The sequence below is a fragment of the Nicotiana tabacum genome, chromosome 18, assembly GCF_000715075.1.
Source record: "Nicotiana tabacum cultivar K326 chromosome 18, ASM71507v2, whole genome shotgun sequence".
Taxonomy (NCBI): Eukaryota; Viridiplantae; Streptophyta; class Magnoliopsida; order Solanales; family Solanaceae; genus Nicotiana; species Nicotiana tabacum.
Window position 1 is genome coordinate 157,083,717 of NC_134097.1, and position 20,264 is coordinate 157,103,980.

Here is a 20,264-nt window from a genome sequence, read left to right on the forward strand (position 1 = left end):
TTATTCATTAGGTCATTTTTGATGGGCCAACAAAATATTACACAATTCGGGGCCGTTTGCCCGAATTCATGAAGATGGCGCGAACATTAACACGCGAAAAATTGGAAATCATGCTGAATTCTTATTTTATAGCCGTAAAGCACCAAAAAGAAAGGAATGGTAGCAAATCTATTGTTCATTAAGTTGTTTCTGATAGGACCACAAAATTTTAGGTGATTCGAGAATCATCCTGAATTCATGTTTTATGGTCTTTAAACACCAAAATATGAGGAACAGTCATGGCGAAGCGATGACTATTGTTCATTAGGTCTTCTTAAATAGGTCCACAAAATATTAGGAGATTCAGCGTCGGTCATCTGAATTCATGCAGATGGTGGACTATAGCACAAGAAAATCTAGGAATCATTCTTAATTCCTGTTTTATGGACCTAAAATGCCCCAAAAAATGAGGAATGTTCATGGCAAAACGATGACTGTTATTCATAGATCATTTTATGGGCTCGCAAAATTTTAGGAGAGTCGGAGTTGGTCGCCTGAATTCATGCAAATAGACTAGACTATAGCATACGAAAATCTGGGAATCGCCCTGAATTCCTGTTTTATGGCACTAATATGTCAAAAACGAGTAACAGTCATAGCGAAACGATGACTATTACTCATTAGGTCGTTTTTAATGGGTCCACAAAATTTTAAGAGATTCTGGGTCGTTCGCCCGAATTCATGCAGATGGCTTGGACTATAGCACACAAAAATTCGAGAGACGTCCTGAATTCCTATTTTATGGCCCTAAAATGCCAAAAATAAGGAATGGTTATGGCGATGCAATGACTATTGTTCATTAAGTCGTTTTTTATAGGCCCTGATCCACGTCCAATCCGCACTCAATGGTGAGTGAAAATGGTCGTTGCAATTATAATACCCAATAAGAGTCGGGATCGAATTCCTCAGAGAGTTTGTGAAGAATGTTAGGGTAGATACATGATGAGAGTACATGAAACAACTCAATTACGCTTCCAAACAAAGGATGTTTGTTTTCCAAATTAAAACTAAGGGATTTAAACTAATTGCAAGTGACTAGAAAGAGAACAATTATTTTTGGTGTTTTTAATCAATTGAAAAAAAACAGGGATGTAACCTTTACCTAGGTGAAAACCTAATGGGTAAATTATGGTAATGTTTGTTTTATTGATCGTGATGTATAATAACTCTCAATTCTTGATTACCCACTCAATGCCTCTCGGTCATGGAGTAGTTATGCTAAAATTGGCTTTCTCACGTCCAATTGGGTAGCAATACAAATAATTGATATGAGTCCAAGTCGGATTTTCCCTATCTCTAGTTCAAACCTTTTTATCAAACTAGCCGAAAACTCAATTAGCTCAATTCCTTGTTAACCAAGTTTTCTTTGATAAAGTCCCTCTTTCTCAAGTAAGAACTAAGTCAAATAGACATGAATCAATGTTTGCAACTACTAATTTTATAAATAATACATAAACAAGGCTAAATAATAAACAGTCAATCACAAACAAGCATTAAAATCAATAACCCATAAGATTTATACACTAGGGTTGGGTCACAACCTAGATAAAATCTAGTTACTCGTGTTAGAAAGTGAAGAAAACAAAGTAGAAGAAGTAATTAAAGCCACAAATGATAATTAAATAATAAAACTAATGGATTTTCTTTAATAATTGTCACTACTTTCCCAAAATATTAAAATATAACCGATAGAACTGCTTACAATACAAAACTTGCCCTAAAAAAGTATTTTTCATCTATTTATAGTGCCATGAAATTTTCTGACAAAAATGCCATTCAGGAGGGTCTGCGGCTGCACAATTTCATGTGCGGTCCGCACTTTTCTTCTCTTCTTCAGTTGGGAGGAATTCTGCACCCACATATTTCCATCTGTGGCTGCATTTCAGCTTCTACGGCTGCACTTTTCCTATGCGGACCATATTTTGACGAGGCTTCACACTTGATCTTTTTTGCACTTTCTCTGAACTTTTCAAATCTTGTTAGTGCGACATGCGACCACACAATTTGGTGTGCAGACCGCGCTTCTTCAAATTACTCTGAGGCTTCAGGTGTTCTTTTGCGGTTGCAGGTATATTTTTGCGGACCACACTTTTTTCTGCGGCCACAGAATTACTTTCGAGGACCGCACTTTGGCCTGCATTTCTCCTTTTTGCCTTTTTGAGCTGGAATACTCCGTTTTTAGTTAGATTTCCTTGTTTAGATCCAGTCCTCCAACATGCCTGCAATTCATATGATTTCATTAGTTTTGGGAATAAAAATCAATACTCTCGGACTAAAACTAAAGCGAGAAGGTAATAATAAGTGGTTAAAGTCCACACTTATCAACTCTCCCAAACTTAAGTCTTTGCTTGTCCTCAACCAAATAGATTAGTTCTCACCTCCTCAAAGTGAAAGGTCATTTCAAAGAGTCAATTGTAAGCTATTTACATTCAGTTAGGAGCAACAATTACCCACGATACTCATGCATTTTCAACAAGGTGACAAAACTTATGTTACGTGCATATAACTCTAATGTGACGTGTTAGCTTCAGGAATTGACTTCACTCATCAAGGACTCTTATTCTATCATATAAATCATGGTGGACTCCAAACTCACCCTCCTTTACTTTCCATTTGACATGCTCACTTCAAAAATTAACACTTAATTTCTAGAGCAATGAAGGATTCACTCTTCTCTCACAAAAGGATGTCACAAGTAATGTTTCAAGTACCATAGGCTTGCCCCTCATGTAGATCTGCACTAATGTAAGCTTACTCGGTTCTAAATTAAGTAGGACTTCTTTCAGGTTATAATGAAGGCTTTTGGATTAGGGTAAGATATCATATGAGTTAAGTGGTTACACCATTCCTTAAGCACTCCCTCTTTTTATTTTTTTGGCTCATATTTACCAAGCCTTAGAGGCATTTCTTTCTCTTGGGGGTGGGGGTGGGGGTGGGGGAGGGGACTAGAGAGACTTGCCATCACTCTTTATTGTTCATTTCATTCTTTTTCTCCCTTGATGCTCATACTAAAGATAGTTGTCTCTTTTTGATTTCATCAATCTCCCTTTTTATTTTGTTTTTGGCTTTTTTTTTTGTTCTTTTCTTTTCTCTCCTTCTCTTTTCATAAAGATCATTTCTTTTCTCTTTTTGGTACCTTGATACCTCTTTTAGATTCTTAAAATTCCCCTCCCCCCTCCCCTCTCCCCCAAACTTATGCCTTAAGCCACTTATTGACTTGAAATTTGATGGATCCATAAAAAAGATCTTATGATCAATACTCGCCATGACTAACATTATTTTTTCGCATTTTAGGGTCATAAAACATGAATTGATAATTATGTTCATTTTTCGTGTGTTTATATACATGATGAGAATTTAGTTGATGGACTTAGATTGGCCTACAAATTAGTAGAACAATTGGATACAACGTTGTGAGAGATACTCACCATGACTAACATTATTTTGGTATTTCAGGGTCATCAAAATACTATGTATAGCCACATGGAACCTACCCGTGTTATGCACAACCACTTGGATCCTATCAGTGCTCAAAAAGTTGATGGTCTCCAATTAATCTTAAATTAAGTGGCTCTACCGAAAACGACCTTGTGAGAAATGCTCACCATGACTAACACCGATTTTTGGTGTTTTGGGTCATGATATGGGAATTAATTACTATGTCTATTTTCTCGTGTATTTGTATAAATGATGATTTTTTCAAATTTGATTGACGAACTCCGATTGGCCCAAAAACTAATGAAACCATCGGATACAGTCTTGTGAGCAATAATCACCATAACTGACATTGTTTCTTGGCATCTCAAGATCATAAGAATAATATGCACGACCACGTGGAACCTATTAATGCTATACACGACCATTGTTGCTCAAGAAGTTAATAGATTCCGATTGACCTGAAATTTGGTGGGTCCATCAAAAGCGGTCTTGTGACTAATATTCTCTATGACTAACATCATTTTCGGCATTTCGGAGTCATAAACTAGGAATTAATCATTATGTTCATTTTCTTGTGTGTATTCATACACGGTAATTTTTCAGAATTTAGTTGACGGAATCTAATTGACCTAAAAATTGATGGATCCACCTGATACGGCTTTGTGAGCAATACTCAGCATGACTAGGGTCATTATTTGGTGTTTCGGGGTCATAAATATACTATGCACGGCCACATGGAACTTACACCTGATATGCACAACCACTTGGATCCTACTAGTGACCTGAAATTTGGTAGGTCAATTGAAAACAGTCTTGTGAGTCATACTCGTCATGACTAACATTATTTTTTGCCGTTTTGGGGCCATGAGACAGTAATTAAGGATTATTTCTATTCTTGTGTGTTTATATACAAGATGATTTTCCTTCATTTGGTTGATGGATTCTGATTGGCCTAAAAATTGGTGAAACCATTAGCTATGGTATTGTCAGCAATAATTCACTATGACTAAATTTGTTTTTGGCATTTGGGCATCATGAGAATACTATGCATAGTCATATGAAATTTATCGTGCTATGCACAACCACGTGGATCCTACCAGTGCTCAAAGAGTTGATGGACGTCTATTGACCTGAAATTTTATAGGTCCATTGAAAACGGCCTTGTAACGAATACTCGCCATGACTAATATTATTTTTTCCCGTTTTGGGGCCATGAGACAACAATTAAGGATTATTTCTATTTTTTCGTGTGTTTATATACAAGATGATTTTCCTTTATTTGGTTTATGGACTCTAATTGGCTTAAAAACTGAAGGAACCATTAGAAATGTCTTTGAAAGCAATACTTACCATAACTAGCAATATTTTTGGCATTTTGATGCCATAAGAATACTATGTACGGCCACATGGAACCTACCCGTTCTATGCACGAACACTTGGATCCTATTAGTATTCAAAAAGTTGATGGACTCCAATTGACCTGAAATTTACTCGGTCCATCGAAAATTTTCTTGTGAGCAATACTCACCATGAATAATATTATTTTTTGATATTTCGGGGCATGGAACAAGATTAATGATTATGTCTATTTTTTCGTGTGTTTATATACATGATGATTTTCCTAAATTTGATTGATGAACTCCAATTGGCTTAAAAACTGGTGGAACCATCAGGAACGACTTTGAGAGCAATACTTACCATGACTAATAATATTTTATGGCATTTTGAGGTCATAAAAATACTATGTACGGCCACATGGAACCTATCCGTTCTATGCATGGCCATTTGAATCCGATCAATATTCAAAAAGTTGATGGACTCTGATTCTTGAAATTTGTCGGGTCCATCATAAACGGCTTAGTGACTAATACTCGCCATGCTTAATATTGTTTTTTGACGTTTCGGGGTCATAAAATAGAAAATAAAATTATATCAACTTTTTCGTGTGTTTATATACATGATTATTTTTCTAAATTTGGTTGACGGGCTCCCATTGGTCTAAAAATTAGTGGATCTATCAGATACGGCTTTGTGAGCAATACTCACTATGACTAACTTATTTATTTGGTATTTTGGGGTCATAAGAATACTATGTACGGCCATATGAAATTTACTCATGCTATGCACATCCACATAGCCTTGCTCAATCAGTTGACGATGTCTGATTGACCTGAAATTTGATGGGTCCTTCAGAAACGGCATACTCGCTTGACTAACATTGTTATTTGGTACTTCGGGGTCATGAAACAAAAATTAATCATTATATTTATTTTCTCGTAAACATATACATGATGATTTTCCTAAATTTGGTTGACGAACTCTCATTGGGCTAAAAATTAGTAGATCCATCGGACACGACCTTGTGAGCAATACTCACCATGCGTAACGTTATCTTTTGACGTTTCGCGATTATAAGAATACTATGTACTGTCACATGGAACCTACATGTGCTACGTACGGCAACTTGAATCCTATTATGCTAAAAAAGTTGGCTGACTGCGAGTGACTTGAAATTTGGTGGGTCCATAAAAACGGTATTGTGAGCATTACTCACCATGACTAATATCGTATTTTGGAATTTTGGGGTCATGAAACAAGAATTAATGTAGTGTAAAATCAGGCAGAAATAAGGTAAGAAAATAGTTGAGGAACTGATTGTCAATCAATTACACAAGACTCCCTTTAATTAAGGGATTCCTATTAAAAACGGGTAAAAACCATTTAAGGAAAGAAATTGAATAAACACTTTGTGCAAAGCATGCACTTAGGGGCAGGTACATAAAAGGTTATTTAAGGACAGGGTTTTAAAATACACGGTTTATGCAAATAAGGTAAGCAAATCAATTAACAAGCAGTAAATCAAAAGGGTCTGAGATTTTGCATGAATGAACCGAGTCAGAAAAGATGAAGAAGGATTTTAACTTAGGCCGAGTCACAGAGAAAATCAGCAAACAACGGAAAGAAATCAATCAAGCCATATTCAGAAGGAAATTTGAACTAATTGCAAATTTAAAAACCATTTTAGAGGGAAACTCATCATATATAAGGAGCATACGATCATGTTAAGCATGAAAAAGACTGTGGTGTCATTGTAAAATCAGTAGAAGATCTAGTGCAGAAGAGTTTAGCAAGAGCTGGAATCATATGAAAAACAAATGTTTTGAAACTTATTTCAGATATTAAAAATAGGTTCAGAGGTCTCAGAAAGAACTGAAACCTCTACCATGTTCCTCTCAGCAACTGAAACTCGTGAGAAACATGATAGAAAAGTAACATGCAGAGCATAGCGGAAGAATTCAAAGAAAATAGAGTAGAAAAAGCTAACACGAAACGTAATGGAAAAGACTGATTCCATTTTCTGTGTATTTATATATTTACATGGTAATTTTTCTGAATTTGGTTGACGGACTCCCATTGACCTAAAACTTGGTAAAAGCATCGGCTACGACCTTGCGAGCAATACTCATCTTGACTAATGTTATTTTTTGGCTTTTCGGGGTCATAAGAATATTATGCACGACCATATGAAATATACTTGTGCTATACGCGGTCACTTGGATCCTATCAGTGCTCAAAATTGACGGACTCTGATTGATCTGAAATTTGGTGGGTCCATCGAAAACGACCTTGTGAGCAATACTAGTTAAGACTAATCATTAAATAGGAATTAATGATTATGTCTAGTGTTTATACACGTAATATTTGCCTGGGTAGAGTTACTTTTGTTCAAAGGGAGTCAATTGACAAAATTTATCAGAAAATTACACTGCATAGATAGGTCAAATTTTTTTTTATGCATATATATTATACTTTGAATTTTTTTGACTTCTTCATGTGTTTACTTCTTTATATTTTGAATCTCTTTAGTAAAAAAATTAGCATATTATTAATTTTTCAGGTGATTTTGACATTTGATGATAGATATATCAAAGGAAATGTCCACTATTTCGGGATCCTTTAAGTTTGTTCTTTTATCAACCTTTTCTTGTCTTTTTCTTCTAAAGTAGGGGCGGAGGTAGTGTATCGGTTACGTGTTCGCACAAACCCAGTAATTTTTGTTTAGACCCTGTTTTATATTACAAAATTCATTAAACATGTATAAATATTTAATTGCGAACGCAATAGCTAAACGAGCTATGAGTTCGATGGCAAATTCAGAAATCATAAACTTCAAATCCTGGCTCCGTCCCTGTTCTACGGTCTTTTCCTCCTATATTCACCCAACTTAACTTCATAAGAAATCCTTAGTGTAATGATAATAGCATTTTTCATGTGATACTTTTAGGATCATTTTAATTATTAAAGGAGAAAATGGGATGCAGTCAATATCATCTTCTTTTCCATTAAAGTGAATTCAAAGTGACTATTTCACTAATGACCAAAAAAAAAACATAGAAAAGGAACACTATGTTATTTATTTATTTTAAATAATAATCAGCTATGTTTCACATGACTAATGGAGTAAATGATATGGTGAACAAATTAACAGAGAAACAAACAATTGAAAAGTCCAACGAAAGAGGAAAAATTTGATCCTCTGATATCGACATGCATTTCAAAGTCCAACTTCAGAACTGATAATATTCTTTAATCATTTACAACTTTTAGTTGTGAACATATCTGATTTTGTTCACATTCTTACTCGATAACCACTAAAGTAGGGACAGTTTTTTTTTTTTATTTCTCACCCGGTGTCCGGTACCCGTATTAGAGCCCGACTATATCCGGATTCTCACCGTATAGGGCTCCATTCGGGGGGAAAGCACTATTAACTTTCTTTTTTATCTAGGGAAAAAGGCCATTATTACCTCTGTACTTTTGTAAATAGTACACGTTTGTCATCTGTTTCACTTTACGTCCAAAACCCACCCTACCGTTAACAAACTTGATGGAAATGCCCCTAGCCATAACGGATGGCCAATGTGGCAGCTGACCCACTCCATTTTTTCCATGTCAGCCAAGTCACTTATTTACTCAATTAAAAATAAATTAGAAGATATCCAAATACACGAACTCCGGTCTGAAAAAGAAGAACTTATGGAATCACTAACTAAGAAGATCGAGACGCGGTTTTAAAATTTAAGCAACAAAAATTTAAAATTCTTGCTTGTTTTCTGCTGAAATCGAGTAGAAAAATAAATAAAAATTGGAGCTTGAAACGGGAAGAATAACACTGATGTTTATAGATTTGAAAAAAAAAAAATCACCATTGAAGGATTTGTAAGAATACTTAAGAACATAAAATGGGTATTCTAATTTGCTGAAGTTTAAGCAAAGTGTTAGCTGGAATTTGTTGAGAATATTAATATTGAGAAGTTATGGTTACAACTTGAGTCAGTTTGATGAAAAACTTGGCCTAATTTGGATTGAAAAATCTGAAGTAAAGATGAAGAACTCGTAGAAGAAGAAGTAGGGAGCCCGAAGGGGATGAGGTTGGGGGGATATATTTTAATTTTTTTTACTTGAGTAAATAAGTGACTTAACAGCTGATATGGAAAAAATGGAGTGGGTCAGCTGCCACATTGACCATCCGTTAGGGTTAGGGGCATTTTCATCAAGTTTGTTAACGGTAGGATGGGTTTTAGACGTAAAGTGAAACGGAGGACAAACGTGTACTATTTACAATAGTACTAGGGTAATAATGGCCTTTTTCCCTTTTATCTATACATCTAAGAAAACTATAAAGGCAACTGCCTTCATCGGGCAAGAGTTCTTACTCAAAATTAGTCCCCTTTACTCACAATTAGGGGTGACAAACGGACGGGTCGGATCAGATTTAAGCGGATCGAAAATGGGTAATGTAAAAACAGATAAATTATCCGACCTGACTCACAATCTAATTACCAGTAGATAATATTCATATTATCCATGACTTCTTGAATATTATTACATTTGGGAGAATTCCTATTCTTCCACTAATCTCCAAAATTTGAAGAATCCCCAATTTGAAGTTTTACAAATGTAAAAGTTAAAGTCATTAGTTATCTACTAGTTATCCATTTTTAAGGTGATAATATGGTTCTTATCCATATGTGATCCGTTTTTAAAAAGTTCATTATCCAACCCATTTTTAATGGATAATATGTGTAGATAACTGTTTTCTTTTAACTATTTTGACACCACTACTCACAACTAACTTAAACCATAGACTAAATGGCAGCTTAATATTAGGGTTTGAGTAGTGTTTTAATGCTCGGGGGTAACTGTTTAAGCAAATATTGAGATTTCGGTCAAAGCTTATTTTAGAAGAACTCGATGTATTCCAATAGTATTTCGTGTCCTTACAAATGATCAGTCTTCTCCTTTTATAGCTATTTCTAGGTAATACGTTTTGTTTCTACCATAATAGAGTCATTATTGGCAATTAATGACATTTAATGGTTTTTAATATAATCATTACAATTGGTAATCATATTTGATTCACTAAAGATTCCTTAACGTTTTTCGTATTTAATGCCCAATAATGCGTATCTATACCTCATTTACTATCAGATTCATTCTCTTTAATCATAAAGAGGTTCGAGTGTCTATCTTTCTAAACATCTGTCCGTGCCTGTTGAAGCTCGTGCCTCTTTGATCATTCTTTGCCACCTATCCTCTTTTGTCTGGTCCACGTGTCATGACGTGTCATCTTATAATAAATTCCATATATGAACTTAATTTTTCCCAATACAGTAACTCCTACTTATTTAGTTGTCTTTGGGCACGGTCCTGGACGTGCGAGGCTAATCCGTTTTCATGAGCCAAGCACGAGAAACCTTTTCTTGATAATGGTTGGCAGTGAAACTTTAACTCACTACTTGCTCCGACAGCAATGTTGAATCGTGTGACCACATTATCTAAAATTTTAAGCTGTTAGAGTGGTTATATTTTACGTTACTTAATTATGTCTTTCAGATGCCATTGTCAAAACAGCAGTAGCACCTTATAACATCAGACATTTGGAATCACTAAAACAATTATACAGAACCGATACAGCACCAGCATAACCATGAATCAAAAAAGAACGAAAATTCGTAGGCGGATCGTGCTTAAATTCATATGCGGACCGTGATTTTTATACCAAAGCAAATCTCGACTGTCGATCAAGTGCTAATATCAAGATTGACACCAGGCTATGAAAACCGGATTCACTCAAGAATTGTACACAAACAGGTCTGCGTGAAGGCAAGCTAGTGAAATTTTCTTGATATATAGAAGGATTTTAGTTGCATTTTACATTGTAAATATGCCGTATACAGATTTACTGTGGTAACTCATTGGCCAAAAAATAATGCCAAGTAAACACTAACGACTGAGGGGTCACGTCAAACTTACCGCCAAACTCACAAAGAATCCCAAGAATGCACCTGCTATGACTTCAACCTCTGTATGACCAACTTGTTCTTTCAATGGAGCAAAAGTAGATGAGACTCGTCTTTCATCGGGTTTAAGCAATAGAGTAACATTCTTCAACCTTGGTTGAAAAGGACTTGATTCCTCTGATAATCGAGGATCAAGGCTCTCTGCACCTGAGGATAATTTCTCTTGTATAGAATCCGTCAAAACATCAAGTTCGTTATTAGATGGAACTGAGTTTATTTGATTTCTGAACAAAGCTTTATTGAATGCTTTTGCATGAATGCCTACTTCCCTTCGAACTCCCTACAGAAGCAAAATATTGAAGGTGGGACAGACCAGAATATAATTGGCGAAAAACAATATAGAATATAATTTCCCTTCCTGTATCAGCAGAAATTGCTTATCTTTTCCTTTTAGAGCAAGTAGAGAGTTTCATGTTGTGGCCGCGTAACAACTGAGTATTGTTCTTTTACTTTCACAGTTGGTGAAAAAATTACATTTTAAGCATGTTTTCAACCATATAATAGCGCAACTAGAAATTTAGCCCAACTCACATAACATTAGTCTTTATATGAAATATATATGGTTCACATCTATTTATCTTCCTAGGATAATATCATTTCTGGTTTTGTTGTCATTGCAGAGTTCCTTCTTAGTTATCCAAGAAAAGAATGACGAGTGCCTTCTTGAAGGAATATCGACAAAAATCACCCGTCTCCTGCTATATTTTACACTTCAAAGGATTGTGTTTAGACTTGTTATGCCACAAAGAACCTTAGGACACCAGCTCCGATCAGATTCATAGTTTCCAAATTCCAAACTTGTTTCGATAAAAGTATCAAATATGTAGCACTAAAATCTAGCACTTTCTCATATTGCAATAGGTGTGAGTCAAGCAACGTACGAAGTATGAAAGAAATTTTTTCTTGAAGTGAAGCTGGAAAAAGAGAGGGACACTCAAGTTTCCATGACATACCTGCGCATCATACATCACAAGGCCAGCATACACCACTGCTAAACCAAAAATCGAATCTGAAAAGCCCCTGCAGTTACAGCACTGATAAATAGTCAAGAAAACAAAAATTGCTATACTGCAACATTTTCTCCCAAGTTCTAATTCATGTGACACTTCCTCGAGAGGAAAGATAGAAAAGGAGGAAAATACCTTTCCAAGCCAAGGGCGGTGGCTGTGGCGACTACTGCCTGTCATTTGGAAATAGATGAAATTAAACGAGAAGAAATGAAAAAAGGCAACAAAGCTGGTTTTTTTGTATATAGTTAATCATTTTTCTATTAGTTTATCATAGCCCAATTAAGGATTGAAGCATTGACTACTTTAGCGGAGACTTCAGGTTTGAAAGCACATCTAGTAAATGAACGGGGAGGTTACACAAGAGTGCGAAAACATAGAAGGATAAGAATCTTACCGATGAGTGTGTGGAAGGGAAACCCCCAGCCTGTAATGCTGTCTTGATATTGAACTGATTGCCATAAAATAGAGTTGAAGTAAAAGGCTTCATCAGCTGACCAGCCGCTGCAGATACAGCTGCTGCAACCAAAACCTGTAGGTAACGCTATAAACAAATTAATAACATATATAGGCATACTATCATATGAAACTATGATTTCTGAAACAAATCTTTCCACATTGAGGCTTTTTTGAGTAGAACATTGCTTCCACGTCTTAAAGTGCCTAATCAGACATTTTTCCATTGGGATTTGATAAGAATATGAGAGCAGAATCTGTACATTCTTAAAACAGTTTCCACATTTTCAGGTTTAAGCCAAACTATAGCTTACTTATTTAACGAAGAAATATCCACCTTAATGACCCCAAACTATATTATGAAACTGTGTACCAAATAAGTAGAGCCATCCGTGACTCTTAACACAACAATCGTAAAGAGAGACATGGGAGCGCTCCAGCTCGACATCTAATGTAATCGCGTCGCCAATATGCTCAAGGGAGACTCCTGTCAGGTTATAAGCCACATGCACGGTCTGTTCTGACATAAAGAAGATTTTGGCCTACTTTCATGAGTTTGTAGTTTCTGCTTCATATATGAACACTCTAGTCTCCTTTTCCAAATGCTGACTTGAAAATTGATGATTTAACTTATTTCCAAAATAATTACTTGGCAAAACCTACATTCTTCTTGGTTTTCCAACCTTTAATCATCAGCACTGGATCTACTTCATCTTGAGCAAATTGGGATGTTCATTTCTTTCTTCTTTTTTCCTTCCGCATACAACAGCCTCTATGATAATGTCTGTTGTGTTCGGTTTTATTGTAATCCAATTAGCGCCTTAAGTGAGCGGCCTAAAACTTGCACCAAATTTAAGTGAAAGCCAATATTTAATGATCTGGTTATACTGTAACCTAAGTTGCGCGGACTCTTCATTTTTGGTGTCGCACCCGTTTTGACACGGAACGGGTGCGGGTGCAGGATACGTCCCAGATTCAGTTAACTAACTTCAGATACTTTGACCTGAGTCCATCGACAAATTTGGGGGGAAATTCAGATTTTGATTTTTCTAAAAAGTAAAAATAAATCAAATGTAGGACATGGAAAATGGCATACCTTCAATATTGTAGTACTTTTGTCTCATATTTGCTGCTTTGTATTTCAGAAAAAACCAAGAAAGGGGTCGTGTCCTGAGTGGTAGATAGTAGCAGCGCTATAGATGGAGAGTTGGTGGAAGGCTTTGAATGACTTTCTTTTTTTCTTTATAGCTCTATTTTTTATAATTTTGAATTTTCTTAGCTGAATCCCTACACCATTATCCATACCTGGATCCGTACCCCCGAATCTTAAAATTTAGATTTTGTCGAATCCGACACTCGGATCCGTGCCCCTATCGGATACCCGCACCCGAGTCTGAGCAACTTAAAGTATAACCCGCTTCATAGATAGGGAACCTATAAGGATCTTTTGTATACTCCTTTTCTACAAGTTAATCTCTTTTTGTTAGCAGTATAACTTAATTATTCAAAAACAAAGACTAAAAGCACATCTTGCACAATTGTTAGTATATGCTTATCTCTAGTTATCTCTGCATTTAATCATCTCTTCACAATTGACCTTCATAGCATACATAAACATAGTGTAATTAGCCAAAAGGCTTCTTTTTTCCTTTTTTTTTGGTTTCCCACCCGGTGTTCGGTACCCACGTTGGAGCCCGACTATATCCGGATTCGCGCAGGGTAGGGCTCCATTCGGGGGAAGCGCTCCCTCCCAAGGATTTTTCCGTACCCAGGGCTCGAACCCGAGACCTCTGGTTAAGGGAGGAGCAGCCCTATCCGCTGCACCCGATCCTTTGGTGGTCAAATGGCTTCAATAAGAACCAAAATGGCACATCTTTCACCATACCTAAAGGAAGTCCAACCAATTTGGAGCCTAATAAATACATGATATACAACCATTTAGAATCCCTAATTTTTTTCTTTGGTAAACAATTGTAATCCAATTATACATAAATATAACATATAATACAACTAATTTCATCATCTTTCTGAAATTGACCCTCCAACTATCACCATATACAATGACAATCCACCAGAACTGCAGCCTAATTGAAACATAAAGATTCAAACTTTACACTAAAGAACTAACAAAAAGCAAAAATCAAGAATTATGGGGAACAAAAAAGGTAACTTTTTACATATATCAAACTATGCTATGAATTTTGGGGTGAACTAACCTTGTTATGGATGACATCAGTAATGTCTTCTATTCCAATTCCATGAAGACAAACCAACTTAGGCAAAGATTTATAGTTCAAAGAAGATGAAGAAAAACATCTACCATGTTTTCTAGGACAAGAATATATGAGGATTTTAGTTGTTGGATTGTTGTAAATTGAAGTGTTACGTCTTCTGCAGAATTTTAAAGAAGCAGATGGAAAGCCCCAACCTTGCAATAACATGTTTTTATCTGACAGTGTTCAACTGTTGGAAGTTAGTTTAGCTTTGTTCTGCGTTTAGTTTGGTCCACTAACCTAACAGCTAGAGAAGTAATGATGTGTTCATGTAAAATTACATTTTCATCCCTGCACCTTTTTTATGTTTTTTTTTCTTTTTTTCTTTTTTGGTTTGGGGGTGGGGGTGGGGGGTTCATTTAGGAGTACTATAATTGTTTTTAATAAGTTTTTTTTTGTTACGAATAGTTTGTACATTTGATGTCCATGTTGTGAATAACTTAAATATTAAATCTCTTACTTTATGTCCATCATCTTTACTTTTTATGCTTATAAAAGGTCATGTAATTGCAATGGAAAGATACACCAAAGTGAAAGAAGAAAACACTTCTCCCTTCTTTCTATCTCTTCTTATTTACATTTTACTGCATTGCTTTTATTTTATAACACGTTATCAGCACGAAGCTCTAATTTTATTCTTAACTCCCGCTAAGTTGAGCCATATTTTATTAAGGTATGTATCATTATAATCATTTTATTTATGGCAGTACATATCATATGCTCACTGTTTGCAGATTACTTGTGCGCTTGGGCATCTTAAATAGTTTAAGTACATTGCAGTGATAAAATAACTATTTCCTTCCGTGCTCAACTCTTAGAGGACCTCAAAGTCATCAAACTAGCTATGCACTAATGTCATACTTATAATATTCATGGACTCCCTAGATCAAAACATATCTTTAAGGCATTTTGAAGAACTGTGAGAAATAAATTGACAAGCAATAATTTTATAGTTTAATTACTTTATATTTATTGGAACATATAAATAATGTTAGTCACGTTCGATTTTATTAACACATATATATCAATAATATAAAGTGAAATGAAACAAGTATGTAATTTCTACTTTATGGCAAGAATAAAATGAAATAGTAGATTGTTAACATGATATAGCTCTATTTTTATTTCTTTTACCTTAATCGTTTTGTTTTCATTAATTGTTTATTATTATAATTATTTCTCTAACTTATTCATCTTTTATGATAGTTTTCACTATGTCAAATTTATCAAAACTTGAATTTGTGGCACTTGACATCACCGGGAGGAACTATTTATCATGGGTCCTTGATGCTGAAATCACCTTGACGCTAAAGGTCTTGGAAATACTATTATACAAGGAAATGAAGCACCAAATCAGGATAAAGTGAAGGCCATGATTTTCCTTCGTCATCATCTATATGAAGGGTTAAAAACTAAATATTTAACCGTAAAAGATCCACTCGAATTATGGATTAATTTGAAGGATCGGTATGACCACCTAAAACTTACGGTATTATCGAAAGCTCGGTATGAGTGGATACATTTAAGATTGCAAGACTTTAAAATCGTAAGTGAGTATAATTCTGCTATCTTTAAAGTAAGTTCTCTATTAAAATTATGTGGAGACACTATCACAGATGAGGACTTATTGGAAAAAATATTTTCTACTTTTCACACTTCAAATGTGGTGCTACAACAACAATATCGTGAAAAAGGTTTTAAGAAATATTCTGAGTTAATCACATGCCTACTTGTGGCAGAGCAGAATAATACTCTATTAATGAAAAATCATGAAGTCCGTCACACTGGGTCAGCTCCATTTCCAGAAGTGAATGTTGTAGCAGCATATGATATGTTTGAAAGAAAACAAAATAATTGTTGTGGTTGTGGACATGGTCATAAACGTGGACGTGGCAGGGGGCGAAACAATTATCGTCATTATGGTGGAAATAAATTGGAGAACAATAAGGGTTCTCAAATTAATCATTCAAAAGGTAAAACTAGTATGTGTCACCGATGTGGTATGAGAGGTCATTGGGCACGCATTTGTCGTACGCCAGAACATTTTGTCAAACTTTATCAAGCCTCCCTCAGGAAAAAAGAAAATAATGTGGAGGCACATTTGACCTTTCAAAATAATGATGATGAAGTAGGTCCCTCAAACAAATATGATTCTAAGGCACATCTTGCATATAAAGATGATGATTTTGAAGGCCTAACAAATATTACTCATTTAGAAGCTGGAGACTTCTTTGAGGATATTGACTGAAGAACTAATCATCTTACTGGGGAATGAAACTATAAAAGTTGTTATTTTTATGTTTGCAACTAGTTTATTTTTCTTGAGTGTATTTTCCTAATGCATCACGTGTTGCTAGTTTCTACATTCTTAATGTATTTCTTAATGTTTTTTTCTGCTTGTCTTTCATATTTCTTATGATGTATTATTTGTCTTTTTTTTATGAAGAATATGAAAATTCCCCGATCTTCAATTGGACTCAAGATTAATAAAGATGATATATGTCTTCTGGATAGTGCTACAACACACACTATTTTAAAAGATAAGAGATATTTCTCTTATTTGGTAATGAAAGAAGCGAATGTTAATATAATATTCGGTAGTACAAGATTAATTGAAGGTTCTGGAAGAGCCAATTTATTACTACCAGGAGGAACAAATTTGGCTATTGATGAAGCACTATATTGTAGTAAATCTCAAAGAAACTTATTAAGTTTCAAAGATATTCGCCAAAGTGGCTATCATATTGAGACTACAAATGATGAAAAGATTGAATATCTTTATATTACTACAATAATGTCCGGTAAGAAATATGTGCTTGAAATGTTACCTGTTCTTTCCTCCGGCTTATACTACACAAGTATTAGCAGGATTGAAACACATACCGTAGTAAACGAGAAGTTTACTAATCAAGATAATTTTATTATTTGGCATGACCGGTTGAGCCATCCTGGTTCTAATATGATGCGTAAAATAATTGAGAATTTACATGGACATGCAATGAAGAATTAGAAGATTCTTCAATTTAAGGAATTCTCTTGTGCTGCATGTTCTCAAGGAAAATTAATTATTAGACCATCAACTATTAAAGTTAGGATGAAATCCCCTGCATTTCTGGAACGTACAGGGTGATATATGTGGGCTCATTCACCCTCCATGTGGACCATTCAAATATTATATGGTTTTGGTAGATGCATCTACAAGATGATCACAGGTGTGCTTACTATCAACTCACAATATGGCATTTGCAAGATTTTGGCTCAAATAATAAAGCTAAGAGCACAATTTCCAGATTATGCAATTAAGACAATTCGTCTTGATAATGCTGGTGAGTTTACATCCTAAACCTTTAATAATTATTGTATTTTAATTGGGATAACAATTGAGCATCCAGTTGCTCATGTTCATACACAAAATGGTCTAGCAGAATCATTGATCAAACACCTCCAATTAATTGCTAGACCAATGCTTATGAGAACAAGACTTCCCATTTCAGTATGGGGTCATGCTATTTTGCACGCAACAACACTTGTGCGGATAAGGCCCACAAGTTATCATAAAGTTTCCCCATTGCAATTGGCTTTTGGCCAGGAGCCAAATATTTCCCATCTTAGGATCTTTGGTTGTGCGATATATGTTCCAATTGCTCCATCACAACGCACAAAGATGGGTCCTCAAAGAAGGTTGAGGATATATGTTGGATTTGAATCTCCTTCTATTATAAAATATCTAGAGCCGATGACTGGAGATTTATTTACGGCAAGATTTTCTGATTGCCATTTTGATGAATCAGTATATCCAACATTAGGGAGAAAATAAGCAGCTGAAAAAGAAGATAGATTGGAATGAATTATCACTGTCTCATTTAGATCCTCAAACAAATCAATATGAACAAGAGGTTCAAAAGATTATTTATTTACAAAATATTGCAAATCAATTGCCAGATGCATTCACTAACCTACCAAGGGTGACTAAGTCACATATTGCAGCTGCTAATGCTCCAATTCGAGTTGATATCTCGGCAGGACAATTAATTAAAGCAAATGAGTCTAAGCCATACTTGAAACGTGGTAGACCAATTGGTTCTAAAGATAAAAATTCCCGAAGAAGAAAAGGAGCAAGTGATCAAAGTGAACATAACACAGAGGTAGTGGCTCAAGAAGAGCCCCAAGACATAACAAATGATAAGACCTTAGGGGAGGTCTAGGTACCTGAAAATAATGAGAATGAAGAGATATCAATAAGTTACATCTCAATCGGGAAAAGATGGAACCGAAATAATACTGTTATCGATAACATTTTTGCTTATAATGTTGCTGTTGAAATAATGCAACAAGATGAGAATCTTGAACCAAAATCTGTCAATGAATGTAGACAGAGAAATGATTGGCCAAAATGGAAAGACGCTATCCAGGCAGAGTTAACTTCACTTGGAAAACGTGAAGTTTTCGGACCCATAGTTCGAACACCTGAAGGCATAAAGCCAGTAGGGTATAAATGGGTTTTTGTGCGAAAACGAAATGATAAAAATGAAGTCGTTAGATATAAAGCGCGACTTGTGGCACAATGGTTTCTCAAAGGCCTGGAATTGATTATATGGAAACATATTCTCTTGTAGTGGATTCTATCACCTTCAGGTATCTCATAAATATGGCAGTGCAAGAAAAACTTGATATGCACCTAATGGATGTTGTTACAGCCTATTTTGTATGGATCATTAGACAACGAAATTTTTATGCAAGTACCTGAGGGATTTAAAGTGCCAGAAGCATATAAAAGTTTTCGAGAAACTTGTTTAATAAAGTTTTAGAAATCTTTATACTGATTGAAACAATCAGGTTGTATGTGGTACAATCGCCTGAGTGAATACCTGTTGAAAGAAGGGTACAAAAATGATCCAATTTGTCCTTGTGTCTTTATAAAAAGGTCTGGATCTGAATTTGTTATAATCGTTGTATATGTTGATGATTTAGATATCATTGGAACTCATGGGGAGCTTCCAAAAACAGTAGACTGTTTGAAGAAAGAATTTGAAATGAAATATCTTGGAAAGACAAAATTTTGTCTTGGTCTACAAATTGAGTATATGAAAGATAGAATATTTGTCCATCAATCAACATACACCGAAAAGATTTTAAAGCGATTCTATATGGATAAAGCACATCCATTGAGTACCCTGATGGTTGTGAGATCACTTGATATAAAGAAAGATCCATTCCGACCTCATGAAAATGATGAAGAGCTTCTTGGTGCCAAAGTACCATATCTTAGTGCAATTGGGGCATTAATGTATCTTGCCAATAATTCCCAACCAGATATAGCTTTCTCAGTAAGCTTATTGGCAAGATTTAGTTCTTCGTCAACACAAAGACACTGGAATGGTATTAAATATATATATTCAGATACCTCCAAGGGACCATTGATATGGGTTTATTTTATTCAAATGAATCCAAGACATCATTGATTGGTTATGCAGATGCAGGATATTTGTCTGATCCACACAAAGGTCGATCTCAAACAAGCTATTTATTTACAAGTGGAGGTACAACCATATCATGGCGTTCGACAAAACAAACTATGGTTGCTACTTCTTCAAATCATGCAGAGATAATAGCCATTCACGAAGCAAGTCGAGAATGCATTTGGTTGAGATCTATAACTCAACACATTCAGCAAATATGTGGTCTTT

The 20,264-nt window shown here is 35.3% G+C and overlaps 1 protein-coding gene across 1 annotated transcript; it reads right to left on the reverse strand.

The window, feature by feature from the left end:
• Positions 1-10,636: 10,636 nt before the first annotated feature.
• On the reverse strand, positions 10,637-14,809 carry LOC107785651 (uncharacterized). Its single transcript, XM_016606997.2, has 5 exons — positions 14,521-14,809; positions 12,246-12,380; positions 11,984-12,021; positions 11,795-11,861; positions 10,637-11,121 (listed from the first exon to the last, which is right to left on the reverse strand). The coding sequence occupies exons 1-5, from the start codon at positions 14,743-14,745 to the stop codon at positions 10,780-10,782; spliced, it is 807 nt and encodes a 268-aa protein (XP_016462483.1). The 5' UTR covers positions 14,746-14,809; the 3' UTR covers positions 10,637-10,779.
• Between the last annotated feature and the right edge of the window lie 5,455 nt (positions 14,810-20,264).